Source organism: Rhipicephalus sanguineus, chromosome 8, assembly GCF_013339695.2.
Source record: "Rhipicephalus sanguineus isolate Rsan-2018 chromosome 8, BIME_Rsan_1.4, whole genome shotgun sequence".
Classification (NCBI taxonomy): domain Eukaryota; kingdom Metazoa; phylum Arthropoda; class Arachnida; order Ixodida; family Ixodidae; genus Rhipicephalus; species Rhipicephalus sanguineus.
This window is the reverse complement of record NC_051183.1, coordinates 20,799,348-20,823,963: the sequence shown is the minus strand read 5'-3', so window position 1 is coordinate 20,823,963 and position 24,616 is coordinate 20,799,348. Positions and strand designations below refer to the sequence as shown.

The 24,616-nt window shown below is 44.0% G+C and overlaps 1 protein-coding gene across 1 annotated transcript in view; it reads left to right on the top strand.

The window, feature by feature from the left end:
* LOC119401523 (poly [ADP-ribose] polymerase 1) overlaps window positions 1–24,616 on the top strand; it is a 66,266-nt gene continuing 41,650 nt past the window's right edge. Inside the window, exons 1-9 of the mRNA XM_037668401.2 lie at window positions 1–302; window positions 8,193–8,334; window positions 8,777–8,886; window positions 9,651–9,784; window positions 12,677–12,748; window positions 13,882–13,981; window positions 20,431–20,547; window positions 22,940–23,022; window positions 23,794–23,916. Coding sequence (XP_037524329.1) covers window positions 189–302; window positions 8,193–8,334; window positions 8,777–8,886; window positions 9,651–9,784; window positions 12,677–12,748; window positions 13,882–13,981; window positions 20,431–20,547; window positions 22,940–23,022; window positions 23,794–23,916 — 995 coding nt within the window. The 5' untranslated portion in view covers window positions 1–188. The remainder of the gene's footprint in view (window positions 303–8,192; window positions 8,335–8,776; window positions 8,887–9,650; window positions 9,785–12,676; window positions 12,749–13,881; window positions 13,982–20,430; window positions 20,548–22,939; window positions 23,023–23,793; window positions 23,917–24,616) is intronic.

Below are 24,616 nucleotides of genomic sequence, written 5' to 3'. Positions count from 1 at the left end.
CTGAAATCCCGCCACCTGAGTTCCAGACTGCGCGCGCTTTTTTTGCCATTGTGCGCTTGTTTGTTTGTGGGACTGTGCGGTAAACGTGTGGGCTAGCGAAGTGCCGGTAGCACCGGTAGCACATCTTCTCTTCCGCACCACGTTCACGCATATTTTCCTTCTACAGCGCTTCCCGAAGCAAAGACGACATGGCTGAAGACCTCCCGTACATGGCCGAATACGCCAAGAGCGGTCGCGCGTCTTGCAAGGGCTGCAAGTCTAAGATCGACAACGCCGAGCTTCGCCTTGCTGTCATGGTGCAGGTGAGGTGTACCGGCGTTTTTATACAAAAGAACCATTAACTGCGGCGTTTAGACAAGATTGCGATCCCTTCTTAGACTCCTAAACAGAGCTGCGATCGCTTCGTTGTAAGCTGCCAACCCCGCTTTCATTTTTTTATACGGGTGCGGCGAATGGTCTCCATGAAACTTTTGCGCACCGCACCACCTCCGACCCCGATCCATTGCGGCATGCCAGCGCGCTATTTGCCTGTCCAGTCCATGTGAGGCCGGTTGCCGTTATGTCAAGAGGCAGAGGCCCATCTCGACAAGACTCACTTGGCGCTTCCAAGGACACAAGCCGGATTCCGCGACTGGCGAAAGAAGTGCGGCCGCTATATTTTTATCTGTTGACGCGCCGCGCGCGAACGCGCCTCCAAGCTGTTGCGGGCGCGTTGGCGCGCTGCGGTTACCAAGGTCTCGTCTACCGTTACTTTGTTTTTACATTTCGTCTGAAGCGTGTAGCGTGGGCGGATCAAATTAGTCACAACGGCAGCTCTTTAAGCAGTCCTTTATGTTTAAGTGCACAAAGCCGCAGTGACTCAAAATTGCGTATAGTTTTGCGTTGTAGCTCGTTTGTAATTCAGAACATTCGTTTCATCGGCTAATGGTTGACATAAAGAGGAAATGCATGTATACTGTGTTTTCACGTGCTTGCCTTCTTCCGCTGTTTAGCAGTACAGCGAACTTGCTTCCAAATATATCGCTTGTCGCGACCCTGAACTTGCCGGGCGCACAAGTGTAGTAAAATCGAATTCCTGTCTGTTGTTCAAGATAAGGTGGCTGTCGAATAGTCGTGTTGTGTCGCCGGTCACCGATAGCAAAAAAAAACAAAAAAGAAAACGCAATAAGTGCTGATAAGGCAGCTTCTCAAGTAAAAAACAATGCGACTGCGCCGTGCCTTTAATGAGTCGTGCTTTCAAACGAAACCAGTCGCAATGATTCCAATTGTTTCCTAAAGTTCACTTCCTTCGTTACCACTGTGATGACGAACGCTTTTATACATTGATTTCGGTGTCTTGTTTGGAGACCTTGCATCAGTGACTTTGTCTGATGCTTGGGCTGATTTGGCTGCTGGATATCGTGTTGTGCTTGTAAAAGCCTGACATACCTACCAATAAAGCCTGGAGAGCGCTTGTACTGTTTGCGAGTCTTCTTCATGTGGTAACAGGGTGTTATTAATGGTCGAGCAAGCGTGTTCTGATGTTTCAAACATGATGATTGCAATTGGCTCTTTCAAGCTATGCTTTTGGGACGGCATTATCTGGGTAGCGTCTTGCTGTTCCTTGGGCATGTTGGGCACCTGACAGTGAATGTACACAAGCTTAGTATGCACCTGATAAGATTCAATATTTATGCTATAGGTTAGGGTTAGTGTGCAAAAGTGTTGAAGGTATTCTACGAAGCTGAAGGCATGTCAGTTTCATGGCGTGCATTCAATAAATGTGTACATCAACCCCAGCCTTAGCTCCTCTGTCTACACTTCGTGCCTCAAGAGGGTTACTGCATTTTTTATTGCCACATTTGAACACAGAATAGCTGTACACAAATAACCAGATGTAAAAGACATGAATTGCAAGAGGAAACGATGTTGGACTAGTTGCTGTTGCATGCTACAAAGGGAAAATGGCAGGGAAAAAGTAAGAAGGACATGACACGTGCATGTGGTGTCGTTCTTACTCTTGTGTTTTACTCGCTGTTTCTCACTAAGTAACATTATTGCTTACTTTGCATAGCCTGGGAAAAGGAAATTGGGGATCTTGTCTTTTCAGAAGAGAGCAAACGATTTGTTACTTCAGATAGCAGGTTTCTGCGGCATGCTGGAGTATAATATTTGACAAGCACAGACGGGGCACCACTGTCTACAGATAACCTGCCATGGTAGATTAGTGGCCGTAGCACTCATTTTTCATTTCATTTATTTTTCACTGATTTGTGTATTTGACAAAAGAACAGTTGGGCCAATAGTGAGAGGCTGGTGTAAGGCCATATTTATTATACGTAGCAGTTACAAAGTTTATTGCATGTCTTCCTAGTGATACACGTACGCACCAAACAAAATAAAACAGAAACAGGATATTATACATAGAAGTAAAAGACATTTGTGAAGGTTTGTGTGCAAGTTTTTTTTACAAGTGTTGAAATAGTGACTAACAGTCTGCAAAAAAAGTCGAAGGGAAATTGAATATTTTTTCAACTGCTGTCTTTTGACAAAAGACACGGAATTGTTAGCCATTCTTACCTAATGAGGTACTGAATTGCAGATATTGGCACCATGAAACTGAATAGGTCATTGACTGTATGTGTTACGAGTGGCTGGTAGCTTAAAATTAAAATTTATTGCACTCCTTGCATTTTGATTAGGTGTAATGAACAAGCTTGGTGATAAGTGATTTTTGCGTAAAATGTTGAAATCTAAACTTTCACTTCGGATGCCAGAAAAAATGGTAATATACTGAGGTGACAGATAACGTGGTATTATTATATTACGTGGGCTCATGTATGCAGTGGTGGTCCAGCTGTGCCATTTGCACCATTTTGCTACAATTGGTACGATGCAGCTGTTATAGGTACGAGGTATATAACAGCTGCATCGTACCGGTGCTCACCGACGGAGCAGAAACCTGGAAACTTACAGAGTGTTCAACTTAAATTGAGGATGATGCAGCGGGCAATGGAAAGGAAAATGATAGGTGTAACCTTAAAGGGGCCCTGCAACACCTTTCTTAGTTATATTGGAATAGTCTCATTATTGACGTATGACTGTTCACGAGTCATATGCCGCAAAAATTTTTCAAATCCGTCAAGTCTAAGTGGTGTTACCAAATTATAGAGATCACGTTCCGCAGCTTTCTCCCTCAACTCAACGCAGCGAGCGCGCGGAAAGCTGCGCGCGGCGTGAAGGAAGGGAGGGAGGGCGGAGGTGCAAGGAGGCGACGTAAGCGCCGGCGGCATTTTTTTCATTTTTTTCTCTCTGGCGTCTCGGCGCAACCACGTGGTCTGTGGCGCCACTTCCGGTCGGCTCGCGTGGTCGTCGTCGAGCGGCGGAGCCCATGGCACCGTGTATCGCGTGTGCTTGAAAACTGCGAGTCGGTTTGGTAATGTTGGGTGTGCACCTCGAACTGCCGTAGTGTTTTCATCGCTCTGCCAACCATGGACGCAAACTTGCGTGCGCGTTTGGAACGAATGACAGCTGAGATGGGTTTCGACCCACACTCCGATACACCGCCTCTTCGCACTGCTCGCGCTTGAATCGTATTCAACACGGCACAGCTGCGTGCACCCTTCTCCCAGTGGCAGTACTTCGATGCTGTTTGCTCTTCGAATGCGGGCGCACAGCGAGTGCGGGCTGACAACAAAGAACTACAGACTAGAAGAAAGGATCGTGGGGCATCAGGCCGGCGCGGACCCATCCCCCGGCTGTCTGCAGCTACCGTGAAAATGCGAGTCTGCTTGGTTGCTGTGTCGCGGTTTCTCGGGAACCTGAGACTACGGGGAGGGTACGCCGAGGTACGGCTCGATGACGTACTGAACAGACAGCGAACGGGACTCTCGCCATACAGCGAACACAGGTATCCTAAGCTAGCCGGCGCCAGCATTGTTATCGGAGAAATGCTGCACCGCTGCCTCAGTCGGTCGTGAGAACGTGCCGACGATGCAGTTTCCAGCTGACGAGGCAACACTCGAACGGCTGCCACTCTCAACGGCAACCGGCGATGGTCAAAAGCACAGAAATATTCACGATTTCGGCACTGCACATGGTGAAGAAAACGCAACCACGCAACTAGGAGCAGACGAGCTGTCGGTGAGACCGGAAGTGCTAATATTAATGTTTGTTTGGTGTTTTAACGGCATAACACAATATAAACATACATATTATCTACTTATTGAACTCAAAATTAACAACTAAGGTAATAATGAGGGTGTTAGCGTGATTATAACATCAGCCAATGGTGGAACTGCCGACAATCGCGTCATATTTTGCGGACTAATACATCATTTGTCGAGAGAAGAGGGAGCGATTTTCAGCTGACTTTGAGAATTTATTGTAAATTCCAGGCCGCTCGCTTCGCTATAATATTTGGCTCGCGTGTTCTCGGGAGCCTCGACTACCGATTGGCAGCGCTTTTTGACCCTGCTCGAAAAGTGTTGCAGGGCCCCTTTAAGAGACAGGAAGAGAGCAGAGTGGGTCAGGGAACAAATGAGGGTTGAGGATATCATAGTTGAAATCGAGAAGAAGAAATGGATGTGGGCCGGCACGTAGCACATCTGCAGGATAACCGGTGGTCATTAAAGGTAAACTGACTGGATTCCAAGAGATGGCAAAGGCATGAGGGGGAGACAGAAAATTAGGTGGGTAGATGAGATTAAGAAGTTTGTAGGTATAACGTGGCAGCAGAAAGCACAGGACCGGGTTGATTGGCTGAACATGGGAGAGGCCTTTGCCCTGCAGTGGGCGTAGACAGGCTGATGATGATGATGCTACAATCCTGTCTCTCTGCACCCATTCATGTGCAGCTTGCACCAACTGCGCCCAAATTCACTGTTCCGCCTGCTTAAACGGTAGGGGAGTGTTTCTGGTTCAAAATATTCTTGGTCTGGCACCAAACACACGCAGCATCTCCATATTACCGTGGAACCCACTCTCCTTCTCCATCTTTCTACCGGTGTACTTTCTCCTATTCTAATCAGCCTTACCAAAGTATGTGTGTATGATCTCCCATTTGGGAACGTTAAGATGCAAAAATAGACATTCACGTATAACGAGAGACGCAGGATGGGCGTTAACCTTTTAACTTGAGAAGTAGCCTTTGACACGTCACATATAAAAGAGCCCTCATGGTGTGAAAGGTAGTTTAACAAAACTTGATATTTGGTGAGATGGTGCATAGCTTTTGGGAACATTAAACTATCTTTCACACCATGAGGACTCTTTTATACGTGATCTGTAAAAGGCTACTTCTCAAGTTAACTGGTTAGCGCGCCCCGTCTTGTGTCTTTCGTTATATGTGAATGTCTATTCTTGCGCTTGTATGCTCCCAAAAGCTATGCACCATCTCACTGAATGATGTCCCTTGTGGACAGTTCGGTATGTTGTCTATGGTCTGGAATGTCATTGCTCTTGATGAGGAACTGGTGATACTACGTAGACTAAGTGGATCTTTTTTGGAGCCACAATGCATATCATCATGTTGCGCATGTCGGCCATGCGGCTGCCGCTTTAGCCACTGTGCACCGTAAATGGCGTGTTTACGCAAAGATTGGGACGTGCAAAAGTTTGAAGTCCACAAAAAATTCTCCATATTGATTGGTTCTTCTGTATACCAATTGCCAAAAGATGCGAGACAAGTCGCACTAAACCTGCAGAGCTCCCCAACTGGTTCCCACCCAGTTACAAACTACACTTGTGAGCGTGCTCACATCACCATCATTGTATTATCATTGCACAATCACATCATCATTGCGCGATCACATCATCATCATTGCGCGATCACACCATCATCATGATTGTGCATTCACGTCATCGTCATTGTAACATCATTTTGCAATCACATCATCATCATCATTGTAACATCATTGTGCAAACACATCGTCATCAGCATTGTAACATCATTGTGCAATCATATCATCACCAATATCATCATCATCATTTTAACATCATTGTGCGATCACATCATCACTGTAACATCATCATTGTGCAATCACATCATCATCATTGTAACATCACTATTGTGCAATCACATCATCACCATTGTGCGCACATCATCATCATCATTGTAACATCGTCATTGTGCAATCACATCACCATTCTGCGCACATCATCATCATCATTGTGCAATCACATAATCATCATCATTGTGCAATTTGCGGCCATCGTGTTTCCGCAAATTGCACACTGATGAGTCTGGAGAATCGCTGCCTCGTGGGTTTCTCGCTGCTGTCACAGAATACGGAAGTGCAGATGTGGCGTGCGATCGTTTCACTGAATCCCAATGGCAGTGCAACATTATTTCTCAAGGTTAATAAACAGTGTAACTTATGTAAAATATTGGGAAATGAACAATATGCAGTTGAATTAGTTCTCGTCACTCGCCGAACCCTAAAACTCCCTTCGCAGATTGTACGCGTTTTAATAGAACGTTCGTCCTTTCCACACGCGATTGGTCAAGGCTTGTGTAAACGCCATGAATGAAGGGCACATGTGCAAGCCTCAACTGATTGCATGTGGGGAGGACGAACATTCCCATTTAGTATGAATGCAAAATCACGCCCTGGGTTTCAGAAACCCTGCGAGCAATGGATCTAAGGGGTGGCGGTAGTTGTTGTGAGTGAGGGGAGGGGCAGGGAATGTAGGGGCGGTGTGTCCTCCCCCACTAGAAAATTGAGAGGGAACAACCTTTCTACACCTATCACTTGCAGAAACCGTATGTGCCATGTTCACCTTATCACTAATGCTTCACCACACTGCACATGTGAGTGACCGAGACTTTATGGCTGTAAACTGAGCTTTCTCTAGGCCAAGGGCACACTGACTTCTGCCACTTGCACCATACAGCTTGATGCCTTTCTTCTTGCAGACCTGATTGTATCACTGGTATACGTTCTGCACTTGTTGGCTCACAGTGCCCTGTTGGGTCACAGTGCCCTGTTGGGTCACAGCAGTGCCCTGTTGGGTCACAGTGCCCTGTTGGGTCACAGTGCCCTGTTGGCTCACAGTGCCCTGTTGGCTCACAGTGAAGTGCCCTTAAACTCTCCGTACCGTGCCCATAGGGCACGGTACGGAAAGTTAAAGGGCACTTAAACATATTCGATAGCCCGCTATCAGTGGTTTGATTTGATGGCCCACTATCGAGCACTTCAACTATCGATAGCCCACTTTCGATGGTTTGAATTACCGCTTTCGAGACATTCCGTGCCATTCACAGACACACTGCACCATCCGTCGTGAAGAAGAAGAACAATAGTTTTCTTTTTTATGTAGTTTGTTTGTTTCTCGCATGGCCTCGTTTTTTGGATGCGCTCCAAAGTGGCGCAGAAGCGAAAAATGGCCACCACCATTTGTGGTGTGCGCTTCGAAAGGTCACAGATGTCGGCATTCCGCCGTGTTTGTGGCTGATTTTATCGATTTAAAGAGCAGCAGCGAGTCTGAGGATGCTGCTTATTGGTTGGAATTTGACTCTGGCAGCAACGAAGATGTAAACCAACCCAGAACATCGGTCAGCTTAGCTTTCTGCTTCGGGCCATCTCGGTTCACATTCGAGCACCAGCCTGCCAGGATGGAAACTTATAGAAACTAAGAAATGCAAGTGTGACAAGAAAACCAGGCAGAAAACTAGAGTTTACTGCAAGAAATGCGACGTTACACTATGTTTACATTGAGGAACTGCTTTGCTGCATGACACGCCCAATTGTAGTGCTTACAGTAAGATTTTTGTCTGGAAAGCCCTGCACACTAGAAAAGTTTGAATTTTTCAGGGATGGTACCTATTAGATGACAGTACATTTTGCATATCTCATAATTTCTTGTAGTTTTTTCTTAGAAGATAGAGGCATGTCTTTGCAAACTGTGTTCAGTTTTGTCCTGTAGCTTTGAATCTGGTAATTTATATCACTCGCATAACATATAATGAAACTTATAATGTGTAAAAAGTTCATACATTTGGCTTTTCATTGATGTGTTACATAAAATATTAGGTGCAATAGTTTCTTCAGCAAAAGAGATCCAGTGTAACCTACAAAAAACACCTACTTTCCCCGAGGTACGGAAAGCGTTAATTGGTAGCACTGACCTTGTTTCTCGGAAGCCTTTTTCTTCACTCTTGTTGTTCTTTCACTGCTTAGGCTTATACTCTTATCTGGTTTTACTCTGTGCAGTCGCCCATGTTCGACGGCAAGACGCCCAACTGGTACCACTTCATGTGCTTCTTTGCCAAGCAGCGGCCAAAGTCTGTCGGCGACATTGACAAATTTGGCACGCTGCGTTATGAAGACCAGAAGCGCATTCAGGAGAAGATCGGTGAGTGGCTTGGATCTTTGGTAGGAGTGGCGAGTGATTTTCACTCGCGACGTTGCTGCCCTCTCTTTCTTTTTCTTTTCATGTAACTGAGGAACAGAGAAGTTTGAGTTGAACGTGTCATGCAATACTGCCTTAGTGTTGCCCTCTTCTAGGGATAAGCATTGAGGAAGAGAAAATGCTTCATAATGGGATGATTTCAGCACGCGCAGAACAGAAGGACAGAAGTACTTTCTTCCGTCTTCGTCTGTTCTGTGCACGCTGAAATCATCCCATTATGAATTCCTGCCAACTAGCCCAGCTTTGGTTACTTTTGGAAAAGACTTGTTTAGAGTGTAGCAAATGCTAAAAATTTTTTCACTTTGTGTACGAGCGGTTTAGTCAAACTTTGTGAAAACGTTTGTGAGAGATATTTCTGCGACACTGGGCTCCTGCTTCGTTGCAGAGACCAAACTGGCGACTGGAACGACTGAAGAGGACCTTAAGGATTTCGCAACCGAATATGCCAAATCTGGCAAAAGCACCTGTAAAGGATGCAACGAAAAGATTGCAAAAGTGAGTAAAAACAAACAGTCATGGCTGTGCACGTGTTTATATGTGTGTCGTAGGTACAATGAAAGGGGGAACTGTATTTTGTTTTGCTGCACTGCCTGGAATGGCAAAATGTAGCCATGAAGGCAGAAGACAGGAAGAGGATTATAGTGAGATAACAGATGCATTTGATTAATTGGGGTTGCAATTGAGAGTGCAAGAAGCAGAATTTGACAGGATGTGTAATCTGTGGTGCAGATAATAGTGGTCATTCAGAGTAATATGCCCATAGTTGGTCACAGTCTAAGAATAAATATATAGGCCCAACCTATGAAACCACGGTGCATGTGTCTGTCAGTTCTGCAAGAGAATTGCACCAGCTACTTTTTGTTTGAAGTGAGAGTACTTTCTTTTTGTTAAATGTAAAAACTAGGCATATTGGAATTAAGCTAAAAGTTTCTCTTTTCTGGCTAAAATACCATGTTTTACAGAGTACTGATCTCAGAACCTTTGAGAAAATTGGTTGGAACCTTCAAGCTTTCTCTCTAAAATGAGTGACACAAACATGTCTTTGTATAGAATTGCCAATGTGCGAGAGAGACGTCAACGTTCAATGACCAGTTACGTTAAAGAAAGAGTGAAATTCTTTGCCCAATGCTTTGGCTGCTCATTTCTTTGCCGTCACAGCACTGGACAGTATCATATGTAAAGTGTGATGGGGGCTATTGAATATTCGTAATCAAGGTAGTGTTGCCTTTCTTACGGTGTTTTTTTTTTCTATCTTTAAGGGAGAGGTCAGGATTTCCAAGAATGACTACGACAGCGGCTATGCCAAGATGCGCGGTGCCATCCCCATGTGGTTCCATGTGGACTGCTTTGTCCAGAAGCGCGACGACCTCGACTACACGCTGGGTGCTGAAAGGTAGCTCCTTATATTAATAAGCAGGTAGAAACAGGCAGCATTTTAAGGCACTGCTCTTAATTTTTTTAAATTTCCTGATTGATTTGGATGAAAATTAGTGAGTTTATGTATATTTGTGGGCTGATTTCAATTATGCAATTATTTTTCCAGTATAATGTGTAGTTTTTAAAAATAGAATATATTTCATGTGCCTTTCCGGGAGCAAGATTTTTCTAAACTGAGAGAGTTACAAGGTATATCAACGTATCACAATAATCTGAAATCATAACAGTGTGCAGTGCAACTAAACCCATTTGAACAAAAGTTATGGCGTGTTGAACATTTGCGAGTGAGTCATATTTTAAGCTGGGTCTTCTCTCACGAATGTTCAACATGTGTAGTGAAACCTCATGGCGCTTGTCTCGTGCCAAGGAAATGCTTAGTTTGAAAGAAAATCCTGTTTTAGTTGTCTGCGTACCGTTACCGCTATTCAAACCTCCCCTCCTCCGAGAATGGGCTCCTGATGTAGCCATGCCCGCCCCTTCAGCCTTAACCAAATGTACGCGTTGCAACGCGTCAGCGTGTGGCATGTAGACTCTGTCGCGTTGCGTTCCTTTGAAGGTAGAGGGAGCGCATAGGGAGAGGGCACACCACGCGCTGACGCGTAACGCGTATGTGTGGTTGGGGCTTTACTTGCTTTACTGCCCAACAGCTGGTGCAACGGAGCATGGGGCTTTTGCGGAGCACAGCCCGGTGAAAAAAAATACGGGTATCGTCAAGAAGTTCTTTTTTGCATGAATCAGATTGAAACGTTCTGATTACATTTTATTTTGTCTTGTAATGCACTGAAATGCTCTCTTCTGTCATGAGTAGTTTGTGTACTTGTGATTAATTGTATGAGGCCCTTCTACGTCATCGGGCTTGTGTTCCCAGAATATGCCACCGGTGGCGCAAATCGTGTCCTACATTTACCTTACTTTCTCGTTTACTAAAGCGCTACTTCGTATAATATTGATGTTTCTGACATTCTCAAGCATTGACCTTTCACTCTGACCAATTGTTATTTGCATTTATTTTCCTCTTAAAAGACCTAGCGTGTTGAAAAAAAAAACGAAGCCAACCTTGTAGACGAATTCCGTGCATTTTGTCCAGTAATCATTTTTGTAAGGTCTACTGCTTTCCACTGGTTGTGTGCTAGAAGAAAACGCTATTTCAGCGGATTTGATTGGCCAAGGCCATTTGTTTTTAAAGGGCTCCTAAACCACCCAGAGGTCGAAATTTAGTTGTGGTGTTGCAGTTGGGCACAAGTCTACAGTGAACACGTAGCCGTGAGAAATTTTCGAAACGGTGCCGTAATAGCGGAGTTACACGCGTTTGATGATACAAAAGAGGCCCTCGCTCGTCTCGCTCTTTCCTTCGCTATGCTCCGTTCGCCGGCTCGTCTCCCCTCCTGACCGTGCAAGGAGGAAGAGTGGTGACTGCACGTACCTGCGAGTGGAGAAACGGGTATTGTGGATGACGAGCAGACAAAAATTTTGACATCACGGCGAACACTGAGGGGCTGAACACTGCCGAAAGACCCAGAAAGGAGAAGGGATTGTTTCTTGGAATTTGTAGGGTGTCCACGGCTCGTAGCGCTGCCACGTTTGGCATTGTTAATCATGAATCATGACGGCATTCTGAACTCGATGCGCGTGTTTACTTGAAATGTTAAAAAATTATCGGAGGTGGCTTAGGGGCCCTTTAAAGAATGCCTTACAATACCTTTTGATCTATAGACCTTGACAATTTGTGGTCAGTATAGAATTATAGAGAATCGTCTATATTCCGTAGCACAGAGGAACTGTGCCTCATCCTTTAAATTGTACACTGTGCTGGGCTTACGAATTCAACTGCGTCGATTTAGGGCTAAGTAATGCACATAGAACCTATTTCTGTTCCCAACTTCTTTTGTTTGTTTCACATTGGCGTAATGTTGGCACCTACAGTTGCATAGAGCCAACATCGCCTCTAGTGTCCAGAATCGTAGCAACATGATGGGGATATATTGAGGAATTTTGCCCACCTGTTGTTATATACTTAAAGTTCTGATGTCGCATTTAATTTCACAAGCACTCTACAAATGGCGTTTTCCAGGACTTATACATATTGATTCATTCAAGATTACAAAGCAGGGACAATGTCCATAGGGCACACACACACACACACTTCATGTATGGGCTGTAAGCAACTTGACCATGATGCATTGTTTCAAAATGCGTGCATAGCAAATAAACTTTTTCACCATTCAGTGTGCACTTCACAGTTAGTAGGTGTGGCTAATGAAGTGTCTAAATTGAAAACATTGCTTCTATGGTAGAGTGTGGGACCATTTAATTGCACCATTAACGCTAACTGGAGTTTGGTATAAGCACAGAGGCAATGGTCATTTATTTAAAATGCCCGTGTAGTTCAAAATCCAGTTTTAGCTAAGGCTTTCTTACAATTTACACGTACAAGTGCTCATTTTTTTTTTGTTTTTTTTTTCATGCTGTGGAATGAAGCATGATATTTAGTTCTAAATGTTTTTTAGCTGCTGTTGCCTTTATTAAGGTTCGACCGTAGTCCACACCATAACATCTCTCTGTGATGTGTTTGTTTCTACATTGTTGTTTGGCTGTGTTATGTTGGCACTATTCTGGTCGATGCTTCTGTAATTTTTTTCTATGGTACTGTCGAACTGCTTGACATCCATACCTGCAATAGCAAGAGGACAAAAGTAACATAAATAACTAATCTTTATATTAGTCTATTGTTTTTTGAGTTGAGTAGTTAAACATTTGTTGGCTGTAAGGCCAAACGAATCTCTAAAGTTGTATGAAGTGGACGCCAAAAGTTGTGAACAGAGTTATGCAGAGCATTACGTTGCCACAGCCTTCCAGGTTTCATGACACTGGGGGTCGACGACCAGAAGAAGCTCAAGGAGAAGCTGAAGAAATTGGATAGGTATGTTTTTGTTCTGTGCACATCCCCTTTACCTATTTTATTAGACTTGTGCGAACACCACTTTGTTTCGTAGCAAAGTCGGAGCGAATGGGTATCAGTGTTCAATTTCGAAGCGAATTTGAATAGTATAGTAGGGTGCAAGATATTAGAGGCAAACTATGCTAAGTTTTAGGATTTGTAATACATAAATTAAAGTTTACCATTGTTCCACCGAGAGCCGTCCAACAGCACGAGCCTTGCACCACTTGCGCACTTTGTCGTCCTCACTTCCTTTTCTCTCCCATGGTGTCCGTCTGGTGGTATTTCCCCATAAGGTGCACTTTAAAGGAGTCATGAGCCACTTTTCCATGTAATCATCGATGACCTCAGTATTGGAGTTTATTGCCTCACGAATTGATTGCTGCAAAAATTTCTTGAATCCATCAAAAACGAGCGGAGTTACAGAGGTTTGTCATGTGCTTTAAGTGCTTTCTCTCTTCTCTCATCCTGATGAGTGCGCTGGAAGCTACGCAGCAAGGCATGGCACAGGGGAAAGTTACATCTGTGCATGTGATACCCTTGAGTGCACGTGATGAAATGCAATCACTCTCTCGCGAGTGTGGCTCACCGTATAACGTTAGCAGACTATGGAGCGCAGCGTCTGCATGTGGCAGCCCCCCGTGTCAAGAAGCACGTCTGATCCAAACGCCGCTCTTTATTTATGCCAGCTATTGGCCAATAGCATGTTGTCTGCTGTTCGATGTGAAACAGCAGGCGCCGGCAGCTCCGAAGAGAGTTAGCACAAACCTCTGCATGAAAAGAGGGCGCCTGAGAAGATGGCAACTTTGTGCTCCACTTGTAAACTCTCCTTGCTGTGCACGACTGCAAGATTTAGCTGAGGTGTTCATAGCAGTGTCTGCTATCATGTTTTGCCACCAAGCATCGGGTGGTTCATGACCCCTTTAAAGAACCCATTAGCCCAGAGATCTCCACAGTACTGTCCTTGATAGTTCCCTTGTTACTTTGGGACGTTGCACTCAATCAATCAATCAATCAGTCAATCAATCAATCAATCAATCAATCAATCAATAAATAAATTAACCATTAATTCAATCAATATGTAAGTGCTATAGCAAACTCGTTCCGAATTTCAGAAAGCGAAAGCCGAAGGAAAGTGGGGACGTTGTTGATGGGCCGTCATCCGCGAAGCAACCGAAGAAGGAGGTCGACGTCGAAGAGGAGAAAGCCCTCAAGGTAGAAGACGAGGCGTCTTAGCGGACCTTGCCGTCTTGTTCTCTTTCTCTGTAGTAGCGCATATGTCGCAGCTTTTCACCTTGTGTGAACACCAAGTGCTGAGCCTTGAGGAGGGTGCAATTTTGTGAGCCCTATAGTAACCGTGCTTGCAGCTCGTGCTTACACTAACAGATGAGTTACCGAGCCCACCTAAACGCAGTGCCCTCATTTAGAGCTTGACTAGTTGATTTGGGGCAGCCATGACGCTGACCTTAATTAATGCCTGACACTATGACTTAATTAGTGCCAGGTTTAATTTTTCATAGTTACTGCTGAAAGCTTTCAGGCTTCTAAAACCCAGCAAGGAACAGGTGTACTCAAACTGCAGTATAATTAACGTGAATGTAATGAATTGAAAATAGTGAAGTAATTAGAATGTTTTGCTCTTATTGCATTCTAGTAGATCTACGTCTATAATGAATATTTGACATAATGGAGCTATTTTTGTATCAGATAAAACTTCATTGTAATGAGGTTGAATAGCAGAGCTGCACCGCTTGTTTCTGGTACTTGTGCCGTATGGGTCGAACATCTTGGAAAAGTTTACACTTCAAGCGCCAAAATAAGAGATCAGCAGTGGCTGATTTGTCAAGCTTTGTCAAGGTCCACAACGGTGCCGTAATGGCTGTGACATTTTTCGGCCAAGCTTGACATTGTAGGTTTGACTCATCCCTGCGATGACGTTGCACGAATGTGGGCAGAGTACAGTAGCAATTGCGTAAAGAGATCTTGTTGCATGTTGAAGACCTTATTGTAAAGATTGATTCAGAATCCACCATTGGAGCCTCTTGGTCTTTGCATTGCCTTGGAATACTATCAGCATCCTGCCTAATTGATCACATGTGTAATCATCAGTTACTTTTGACACATTCAACGCTATGATTGAATGAGTAAATCAATCAAACAGTCAATGAATCCACTAAAAACACAATCTAGCAGACTTTTTTCGCATAGACGTTCGGAGAAAGCCGTCACAACAGCTTTACCTTGCGTATGGTGAGGAGTTGGACCTTATGAATGAATTAGTAAATCAATCAATCAATCAATCAATCAATCAATCAATCAATCAATCGATCGATCGATCAATCAATCATTCAATTCACTAGAAACACAATCTAGTGGACTTTTTTACACATAGATATTCAGAAAAAGCCATCGCAAAACCTTTGCCTTGCATATGGTTAGGAGTTAGCACATAATGGCACTTGCTTGATTAGTTTGTTGGCTTTTGCTTAGTTCATAAAGCTTATTTTGTCAACGTTACAAGACATCAAGCCTGGCTTTGTTTAGCTTCATACGGTCTCGTAGAGAAAACGCACAATACTAGTGCAAAATCTCAGTGAAGCCTGTTATCTGTGGTCCCCTCACTCTTGAACTGTGCACAGCCTTTTGACCAACCTGGCGTACCATAGTTGTTGATTCCTTTGTCAGCCATTGCTCATTTGTTTGATGATGACACATTGGAATAGCTAGAAGCGTGCTGTAATTCTTTCCTTGACCTGTCTTTGTCTTTTGTGTGTGATTTGTGCCTGTTTGCCTATCAAAAAAATTTTTTTTGTTACTTTCAGGGTCCTTTCAGTTTGATATCTATTCTGTGTGTACTTCTTTCTGTTTCTGTTTTTTCAGCTTTTCCTTTGCAGTTAGTCTGTTATTGTTTGGTAGGTCTTTCACATCATTTCTCTTGTAGCTGTCGCTATTCACGTTTGGACTGTTCTTTTCCCTTACGCGAAGTGTTCATTTGCGTTCTCTAATCAGAATGTTATGTGTTTCATCGAACTTGGTTTTTTCCTCTCTGTGTATGCTGTGTGTGCTGTGTGTGAAACCTATTTCTTCTTTTTCTTCAGTTCTTGAAGCTTTGTGTTTGTTCTCATGTCTGATGATGTGCGCATGCAGTTATTCTCAACTGTCTCCCCATCCTTGGGTTGTATTTTGGCCTCCAGTCTTTTCGCTTTATTTTCTTTTTCTTTCATTGAAAACCATTCCTTTCTGTGTTGTTTCCTCGCTTGACTGTCATGGCATGACTTTTCCGCAGACCATAATAAAGGTAGTCGTAACAGGATGTAAGAGTTGGTGTCTGTTCCTCTGGTTGGGATCGGGGTGGTGAGAAGGAAGGTCCCGTTTGGAATGGGGCAGCATTTATTTCAGTAATTCAACTGCGGCGACGACGTTTCGGGTTTAGGTGCATGCTACCGGCCTCCACTGAAAAGGTATGCACAGATGGCGGCAATACCCCTGTGTCCCCCGCGGATTTCTCCCTCATGTGAATACCCCTTTAATGGTAGCAGGATTTGAACAGTATTAGGGTGCCACTTATAAATGGCGAAATGCATTATGTTTTAGAATTTGCCAAACTAAACCGTATAAGCCTATATAACAAACTTTCAAGCTTAAAAAAGAAATATTTCAAAAATTATGGTGCAGTTACTTAACCTTGAAGTGTGACTTCGCAGCAGTGCAGATTTCCTCTGAAAGGGTCATTTCTCAGCAGAGCGGCCCCACGCTGAAGTGAAATAACCTTTCTTAGGCTGGTTACATACGGTATACTGTCTGTTCATTTTAAATACTTCGAAATTTCGGAAAATTTAAATTCGTGCTGAAGCAAAAAGGAATGTTTGTTCCAATATTTGAATTGGATTCGCACAGGCCCACTGGCAACTGTTGTGTTTAAAATACCAAGGCACATCAGCTATAATTGGCTTTTTTCAATTGGTCCAGCTCTATTACTGCGTTGGGCATTTGCAGACAGCTTGTTGAAGCATTTCTTCATCACTCTAGATAGTTGAAAAGTGCTGGAGGTAGAAGTAAGAAGTTCTAGAGCAATTGTGCTTGGCCTGCAGCAAATGTTGAGACAACCAGGCTTTTTTTATGAAAAGTCTCGTTGAAATGGCTCCACCCATTGGTTCCAAACTGTTTCTGCGGGTCTTCTTTTTAAACCAAATAGCACTCTTACCATTAGTCTTGGTAGGAAGCGCACAACTTTTACAAGGGGACACGAAAGAAGAGACACAGGCGCTTATTAAATTAAATTAACTTACCATCGAGTTGTGTTTCATGCTTGATATTGTTACTAGTACTCTCGTACAAGAAATTGAATAGTGCTCCGGCCAAGGCATGCAACTGACAGCTTCAAGGTGGTGGCTTCAGTAACGTTGATGCTTATAGAGTAAAATCTATTTTAGCAACAGATATAAATGTACACCATTGTCAAGTGAACAATGCAGCCAGTATTCCAGTGAACTAGGGAGTGCACGTTAACTGTGTACTGCATGTATACACTGTTCAAAGGCTGTTGTGCACAAGATATTGTGGTAGCCAATTATGTGTGAGGTCTTGATAGTGACACACTCATGTGTGACAATGCGCGTATATGCAGGACAAGCCATAGCAGTGAGCTGTGAGAACTAGTCACTGCAAATGCAGTGAGAAGGAACAGACACTGTTGATAACAGTGGCAAAGCTTGCCAACTCGCCGAGACTAACTGAAAAGTTGCGGGCAGCCCTTGAAAAGTAGCATGGTTTGTCAGAGAAGCAACTGAAACGAAGCGAACGCCTGGAAATAAGCCGCATGAGGAATTCTTAGAAGAACAGACTGTTGGGCGAGTTGGTAATGCATTCTGTAAAAACTGCGCGAAAAACGTGAACAAAACGTCGTCCGTTTCTCCCTTTGTCCACGTTTTTCGCGCAGTTTTTACAGAGTGAGGAATTCTAGAAAGCACATTTACAATTATTTTTGAAGTGATGCAAGAGCATTTGCACAGCACACATTATTTAGTTAGCTTACATTGAATCTATTTGAACAAAACATGGCAGGCTGTCTGCTTGATTTCATTGCTCTATTAGCCAAACTCGCTGAGCATCTCTGGACACCTTCTTACCTCTTATGTCTGAGTTGTGCATGTGCGTTGATATTATGACAGTGCAATGCTGGCAGCGCTCATTCAATCTGCTGCCGCACTTAATCCGGACCCCCTACTCAACTTAGTAAAACTTGTTGTTGGGCTAGTTGGTACATGCTTACTGAAATACAGAAAAGACGCGTACCATCGATGGTACGCGTCTTCCTAGATTGGTACGCATCTTTTTTGTATTTCAGTAACCCTACTCAACTGTTGGCATGGCGCCAAGCATTGGTACGGCATCACCACGCTGCAGACCTAGATTCAATTCCTCATAGCCCTATGGAAGTGTTGCATACGCCATTCCAATAAGTCCTTATAATTTTATGGAGTAAATGTAGGTCCCACATCAATTTTATTAAACTTTAAAATAACAGCCTTACGAGCAACATACAGAACATTGGAATGCATGCAGAATGTTTCAGTAAGGAAAGGCTAGATTTTCTCAACTCCTTTATTTGTGGTCTTGGTGTAAAGGCTAGACAGAGAGATAAAACGTTTGGTAAGGATGTGGTCATATAGGCCAGACAGTCAGCGAGTCCAAAGTGGGTAGGTGTAGTAGCTCTTGGAATTTGTTTGAATTGAATGCATTACCATTTTTATGCTTGTACTAGAAGGAGGCCAAATCTCTTGCCAGCAGTAAGGAAAAATAAATTTGGCTTTGCTAATTATGCAACACAAGCGATTGTGATGCAATGCGAGATGCAATAGCCAGTGAAAGACATATGCAAAGCAGGTCTTGCCCTGCTTTGTGTGGTGGTGGTGCAAACATTTGCAGTTGCATGCAGCAGTTTTAGAAAGGAAGGCTTAGTTCAGGGATCACTGTGTAGTTGCAGTTGTTTATGTGAAAGTGGAGTGGAGACGAGCTGCTTTTAAGTGGCGAGTTACGCGTGTGGGTACATGTTCAAAATACTGCAGCACAATAAACAGACAAGGACAAAATGAGACAACGAGGATGGACACTGCTTTTCCTTTCCTGTTTCTATCTTGGCCCACACTTTCTGTCACTGCCGTCATTCAAATTCTTTCACCTTGCCATTGGCTTACTTATGATGTTCAGAGCGTGTTGTCAGCCAATCGTAATGATTGTTTAAAGTGACACTAAAGTTATACAGTGAATCGGTTTAGATTGATAAATTTTACTCTTAAAACTGTAATCTCGTTAGTTTCACCATCATATGTTTATTAATAGAGGAAAAATATCTAGGTCAAAGTTTCATTTTTGATTTTTGTGCTGAAATCTCTGCATGTGATGTCATAGATTTCAAAGTGTATTTGTTGTATTTTGGTGACATTGGCTCAGCGAAATTTCCTGAAACTTTGTATGTTATGTCTATGGCCCCTCTCAGAGGGCAATGTACTTCATTTTTACCGATTAGGAACTACGTTTTTACCGATTAGGAAAATCTATGATGTCACAGCGTTTGGTGCGGAAACTTCAACTTCCTTTTTGCGCATTTTCTCCCTTACCATGAATCTTCTCATGGCAATTGTGGGGATTTTGGAATTGTGAAAAAGTAATTTACCGATAATAGAAAATTGTTCTTCTCTTTAGTGTCCCTTTAAGATTCCAGGCACAGTATTCCTTGGTGCAGTATAATACGTTGGTGGAATGTCTTGAGAGGTGCAATCTTAGACCTCATATCTCAATGCCTGGAGTTATATTGCTTGTGGGGCATTGCACAATTTAGAAAATTCTCGCAATGCACTTAGGGTCGTAACAGCTGGGAGAGTGGGCATTTAACTACAGTTGCTATAAAGAAGGTGCAAAAAGTGGTGGCTGCCAGTTATTGCAACGTCAGCTTGTGCTACGCTGTGATGGTGATCGTGCAGCCGTCATTTTTTGGAAGAGAGGTGTGCACCTAGTTAAGTGTGCCCTGTGAGGCCATCTCAAGGTTCTTCCAGGCAAAAAGACCTGCAAAATCAAGTGTGGTCATGAAATTACCACATTTTTGTACGAAAAACTGAATGAGCAGAAGCCAGAAGAATACTGCAAGATAGCCACCGGAGAGTATTTTAATAAGCAGTTACGTTGAAACGCGAAGCATAGTTTTGCCTTTGAAAAGTAGGACATACTGCCCTGTTTGTGGAGTGTTAGTATTTTGGCAACGGGTGCTTTTCCTGGATATCAGTGATCGATTTCACTGGTGAGAGCGTCAAGGTTCCTTGTTGGCTGACTGTATCTCTCTTTTACTGGTTTAAACAAATTACTGATCACTAAAACAAATTACTTATTTAAAAAAATGTCACCTGCCACGGTGGGCTAGTGGTTATGGTGCTCGACTGCTGATCTGAAGGTGGCGGGCTCGAATCCCGGCCATAGTGGCCGCATTTCGATGTAGGCGAAATGCTTGTGGCCCGTATACTTCGACTTAGGTGCTTGTTAAAGAACACCAGATGCCGGATATTTCTGGAGCCCTCCACTACAACATTCCTTATAATCTTATCATGGTTTTGGGACTTAAAACCCCAACAGTTATATTAAAAAAATTCTCTCTCATCCTTTGCCCTCAGAAACAATCGGACCGCGTGTTCAAGCTCCGTGGTGACCTACAGAAGAACCTCTCAAAGAAGGAACTTCAGGAGCTGCTTGAATTCAACTCTCTGGACATCCCGCCTGGCGAAAGCAGGGTATGTGTCGGAAGAGCGGTTGTTCTGTGCAGTGCAGAAAATGCGGACTATGGACTATTAAAGCTGTTTGTGTACAGCTATTTCTACTGCTGCAGTTTTGCGGTGGTGACATTGACTTGAGCAGTAATTGTTCACTTTAAGGACTTAAAATATGTCACAGTGACTGTTTGAACTTGAGTTTCATGTTTGTCGTGGTTAGCATCATGTTGTGAAAGCGGAAATTCTGCTGCGACCTTTGAATTGTAAATGTGCACATTATTGTAGTGCATCAGATTTCTGTGCATATTGTAGCGGGACAATCAAAACACACAGGTATAGGCACAACTGTATTTTACGAACGCTCAAACCGACGCCATCCAACAAAATGATCTCTCTTCGTCCTCTTCCCCTCTCATAGCTGATCTTACCCTTTAATATATGGCTTTCCTTGCCACCGTTATAAATATCGAGGCCTTTTTTCTAAGTCCTTGAACTGATAAATATGGTTCAACTCGCTAAAGATGACCAACGCTTGTGTTTTCCAAGAATAAGAGTTGTGGGCAGTTGGGGGCCAGATATTGGGGATTCGAATGAAGTCGTGAAACATTTTGGTACAGCTATGGTTTGATGCGTAAAATATGCTCCTGAAAAAGCCTAAGTAAAGTCTGTACCTTTTTACTGCTATTTTATGGCAGTTGTAATGGACTGCGTATCTGAGATTGTAACATCAAGGGCTTGCAGGCCATGTAGTTTTGAGTGGCACAATTTTTTGCAGGGTGGGGTCATTTGTGTTGTACAGTCGAACCTGCTTGTAACGAACTAGAAAGTGTTGCGAAAAATGGTCTGGTCGCTATATCAGTAGTTCGTTGTATATGGGCTCGCCTTTAAAAACGTGCGCTTAGTGGCCAAGCCGTTTTTTTTTTCTGTGCACTTTTATTAAAAAGTGCTAACAACCCCTCCGGTGACAAGCTAAGCCTTTTCACGTCGTGAAGCGACGCCCGCTACGTGCTCACGAGTGAATTACTCACCTTTGCAATGAACTGACACAGTTTCACCGAAGCGCGGTACTGCCACGTGGAGCCGATCATCCCTGGCTAGTTGCCTGCAGCGCGTCGCCTACTTGGCTCGCGGAGTCACTACCGGGCCGCTTGCTGTATGCCGTATGCGTGCGTTTGTACGTTCTTCATGCCTTACTCCGGACCGTGCACGGGTGCGGCGTGTAGCGCGGCGCACTTGAGTTGTCACCTAGTCAAACGCGCAGTATATGCTCACTGTCAATGCATCGACGTTCTCGGCGCCCGCGCTGTTCAACAACAGCGAGCTACTTTTGTTTCTACAAAGCGACGCACACTTTAAAGCGGTCTCGCACGACGTGGCGGCGGCAAACTTGCGAACGGCAGCATTGCGCGCTCGTACCGCCGGTAATCCGCACAAGTGTACGGCATACGCCACACGCGCAGCTGAGCAGATATCCACATATGACTGTGATATAAGGTCGTCGGCTATAAGTCATAATTGCACGTCCATCGACGGCCGCCACCTCGCCTTCGCTCTTTTCTGATGCTTATCCGCGAAGGCATCGCCGCAATTGCGCGGAAATCGTTATCACTGATCGACCGGTCTCTGCCGTTACCGAAAAGACGGACGACCCTTTGCGGCACATTGTGGCGTTGACGAGTTTAGGGACACAGTGAACCTTTATGCAATGGAAAGTTATCGCGGTTATCACTGCTTGCATTTATGCCTTCTTGTGTTCCAAGGCATTGTTCGGTTCATCGTAGGCAGTCATAGATGCAGAGAACGGCGTCAGGAAAGGTTACCGTGCGAAAGCTAACCGCAAGGCTTCATGATTCTGCCACTGAAGAAAAGGCTGGAAAGTGAGCGACCTCGCTCGCAGCGTCCGAAATCTGTGTGCGGTGCTCGCCGATCAGGGATATCTTAGTCGCGAGTAAACTGGAGCGGGGCACGCGCGAGCGCGCGCCCCTTTCACACTTTGGAAGGCCTGTTTTAACTTTTTTTTGCTTCGTATGCGCCATATTTTTACCGCGACCGTGTCTGAAGTGTTCGTTGTAGAAAAATGTTCGCTATATGTGGACGCAGCTTTAATGGTTAGCATTGAAAAATCGCAAGTGCACCCAAATATGGTTGTTATAACCGATAGATCGTTATAAGTGGGTTTGGCTGTATCACAAAACCTTGAAGGACTCAATCGCTGCACTCGAAACTTGATGTCACAAACTTTTCAATGGATTCATAGAGGTCAGAATTGCTAATTAATTCAGTTTTTCCGATGAGCCTGTGGCATCATGGCCAGCCTATTTGCCGTTATGTTGGGCAGCTGTAATTTATTAACATGAAGGTTATTAACATGAAGGTTATTAACAGCGAAGACTTGCCTGCTGTGCTCTCGCAGATCTTGGATCTTCTGTCAGACTGCATGGCCTTTGGCGTTCCATCACGCTGTCCTGAATGCAAAGAGGGCCAGCTGAAGCTCAAGTGAGTTGTGTATTGTCCATCTGATGTTTCCTCATTCTGATGCTGATTTCACAGTGAAGCAATTAATGAAGGGGTGGGCTCAGCCATTTTCGCACAGCTTTGTGCTTGTTACCATATGTTGAAGCATAGCCAAAATCAACTTTTTGCTTTGAAGTGCAATTCATTAGTATAAAATAATAGCCTTATAAAAAGGCAATTTCAGATGCCATTTAAATTCGAGGGCCTCTGTTGATAACAGTAGGAATAGAGATCTTCATATGCACAGGCTGTGCTCTTTATTGACTTGCTTAAAGTGTCGCACTGGAAAGAATGTTCAACAATTTTGTGTGCACTCCTTTCTCCTATGTAATGAGTAATGTTGGAAGCCAACAACTTTTTCATTTTTCTGTTGTCATTATGTAGTCATATCGTTCTACCCATCAATTAACGATACTGCCTCCTTGACAGTGCACGCGTGATTGGAGGGAGTGATAACGATAAACCGTCAATTCACTGGTAAAGCGCTGTGTTGTGTCTTTATGTGAAGATGGTGCGTATGAAGGGTTAATGGCTATACTACGGATTTTCTGGTGCTGGCGTAACACAAAGGATTCGGTTTGGCCGGTTCTGTTTTGTTCTTGTCGCTAGCCATACTGAGAACAGCCAATCCCGGTGGTAGTGCGACTTCTGCCTGCTGTTCAGGCCAGACAAATTGCATAAACTAATGTACGAGAGTCCCTGCCAGCGCCTCGTCCTTTTGTGGCCCTCTCATCCTGTCATCCGTACACGCAGGACGCATGGCTACACGTGCACCGGCAACATCAGCGGGTGGACCAAGTGCACCTACGTGACGCTCGAGCCCGCCCGAGTGCCGTTCAAGATTCCTCAAGATTTCAAGGAGACTTATCCTTTCCTGTGAGCAGTGTGCCATCTGTCTTAGTAACAAATAGTAGAGTAGTGATGTTAACACGGTACGGTAAATACGGAAACACAGTACTGTCATTGTCGGCATGCAGATTTTTTAAGAACGCTTTAGCCGTGTGAGTTGTCATTGCATACGGTATTGTAATATGGGGATCGAAGTGGCTAATAGAGGACTTGCAGACTAAAACAAGCTACGTGCTTACCGTAATGGTAAGGTATTTCCATACTTACCACACAGTGGTAAACCATTCGCCTTGTAGCGGCAACGCTAAAAGGCTTTAGTAAAGCATGCTTGGTGAAAGTGGATGTGCATTTTTGCTTTGCATAGTTCTGGAGTAGTGCTTAAGCGTTGCTGAATTGATGTGGATGAAGGGTAATGCAAGACGGAATGACAGACGTACAGTGCGTGTTGTTGCGCGTCTTCTACAGAGGTACCGAATGCGAATAAGAAAAAGATTAAGAATAGTTTTCTCTAAATCTGCAGAAACCATAAGTAAGCACAAGCTTTCACAATATGTTTCATATGATACATATTGATGCATATTATCTGAGCTTGAGTGGATGCGACTAGTTAATTCGAGTACGAACGAAAGTCAGTTACGGTGAGTGAGTTTGAGTCGATGTAGTATGAATGCAAGTGACTGTTGGTTTGTTAGGGTGGACACGAGTGGGTACTGGTGACTGAATGGAA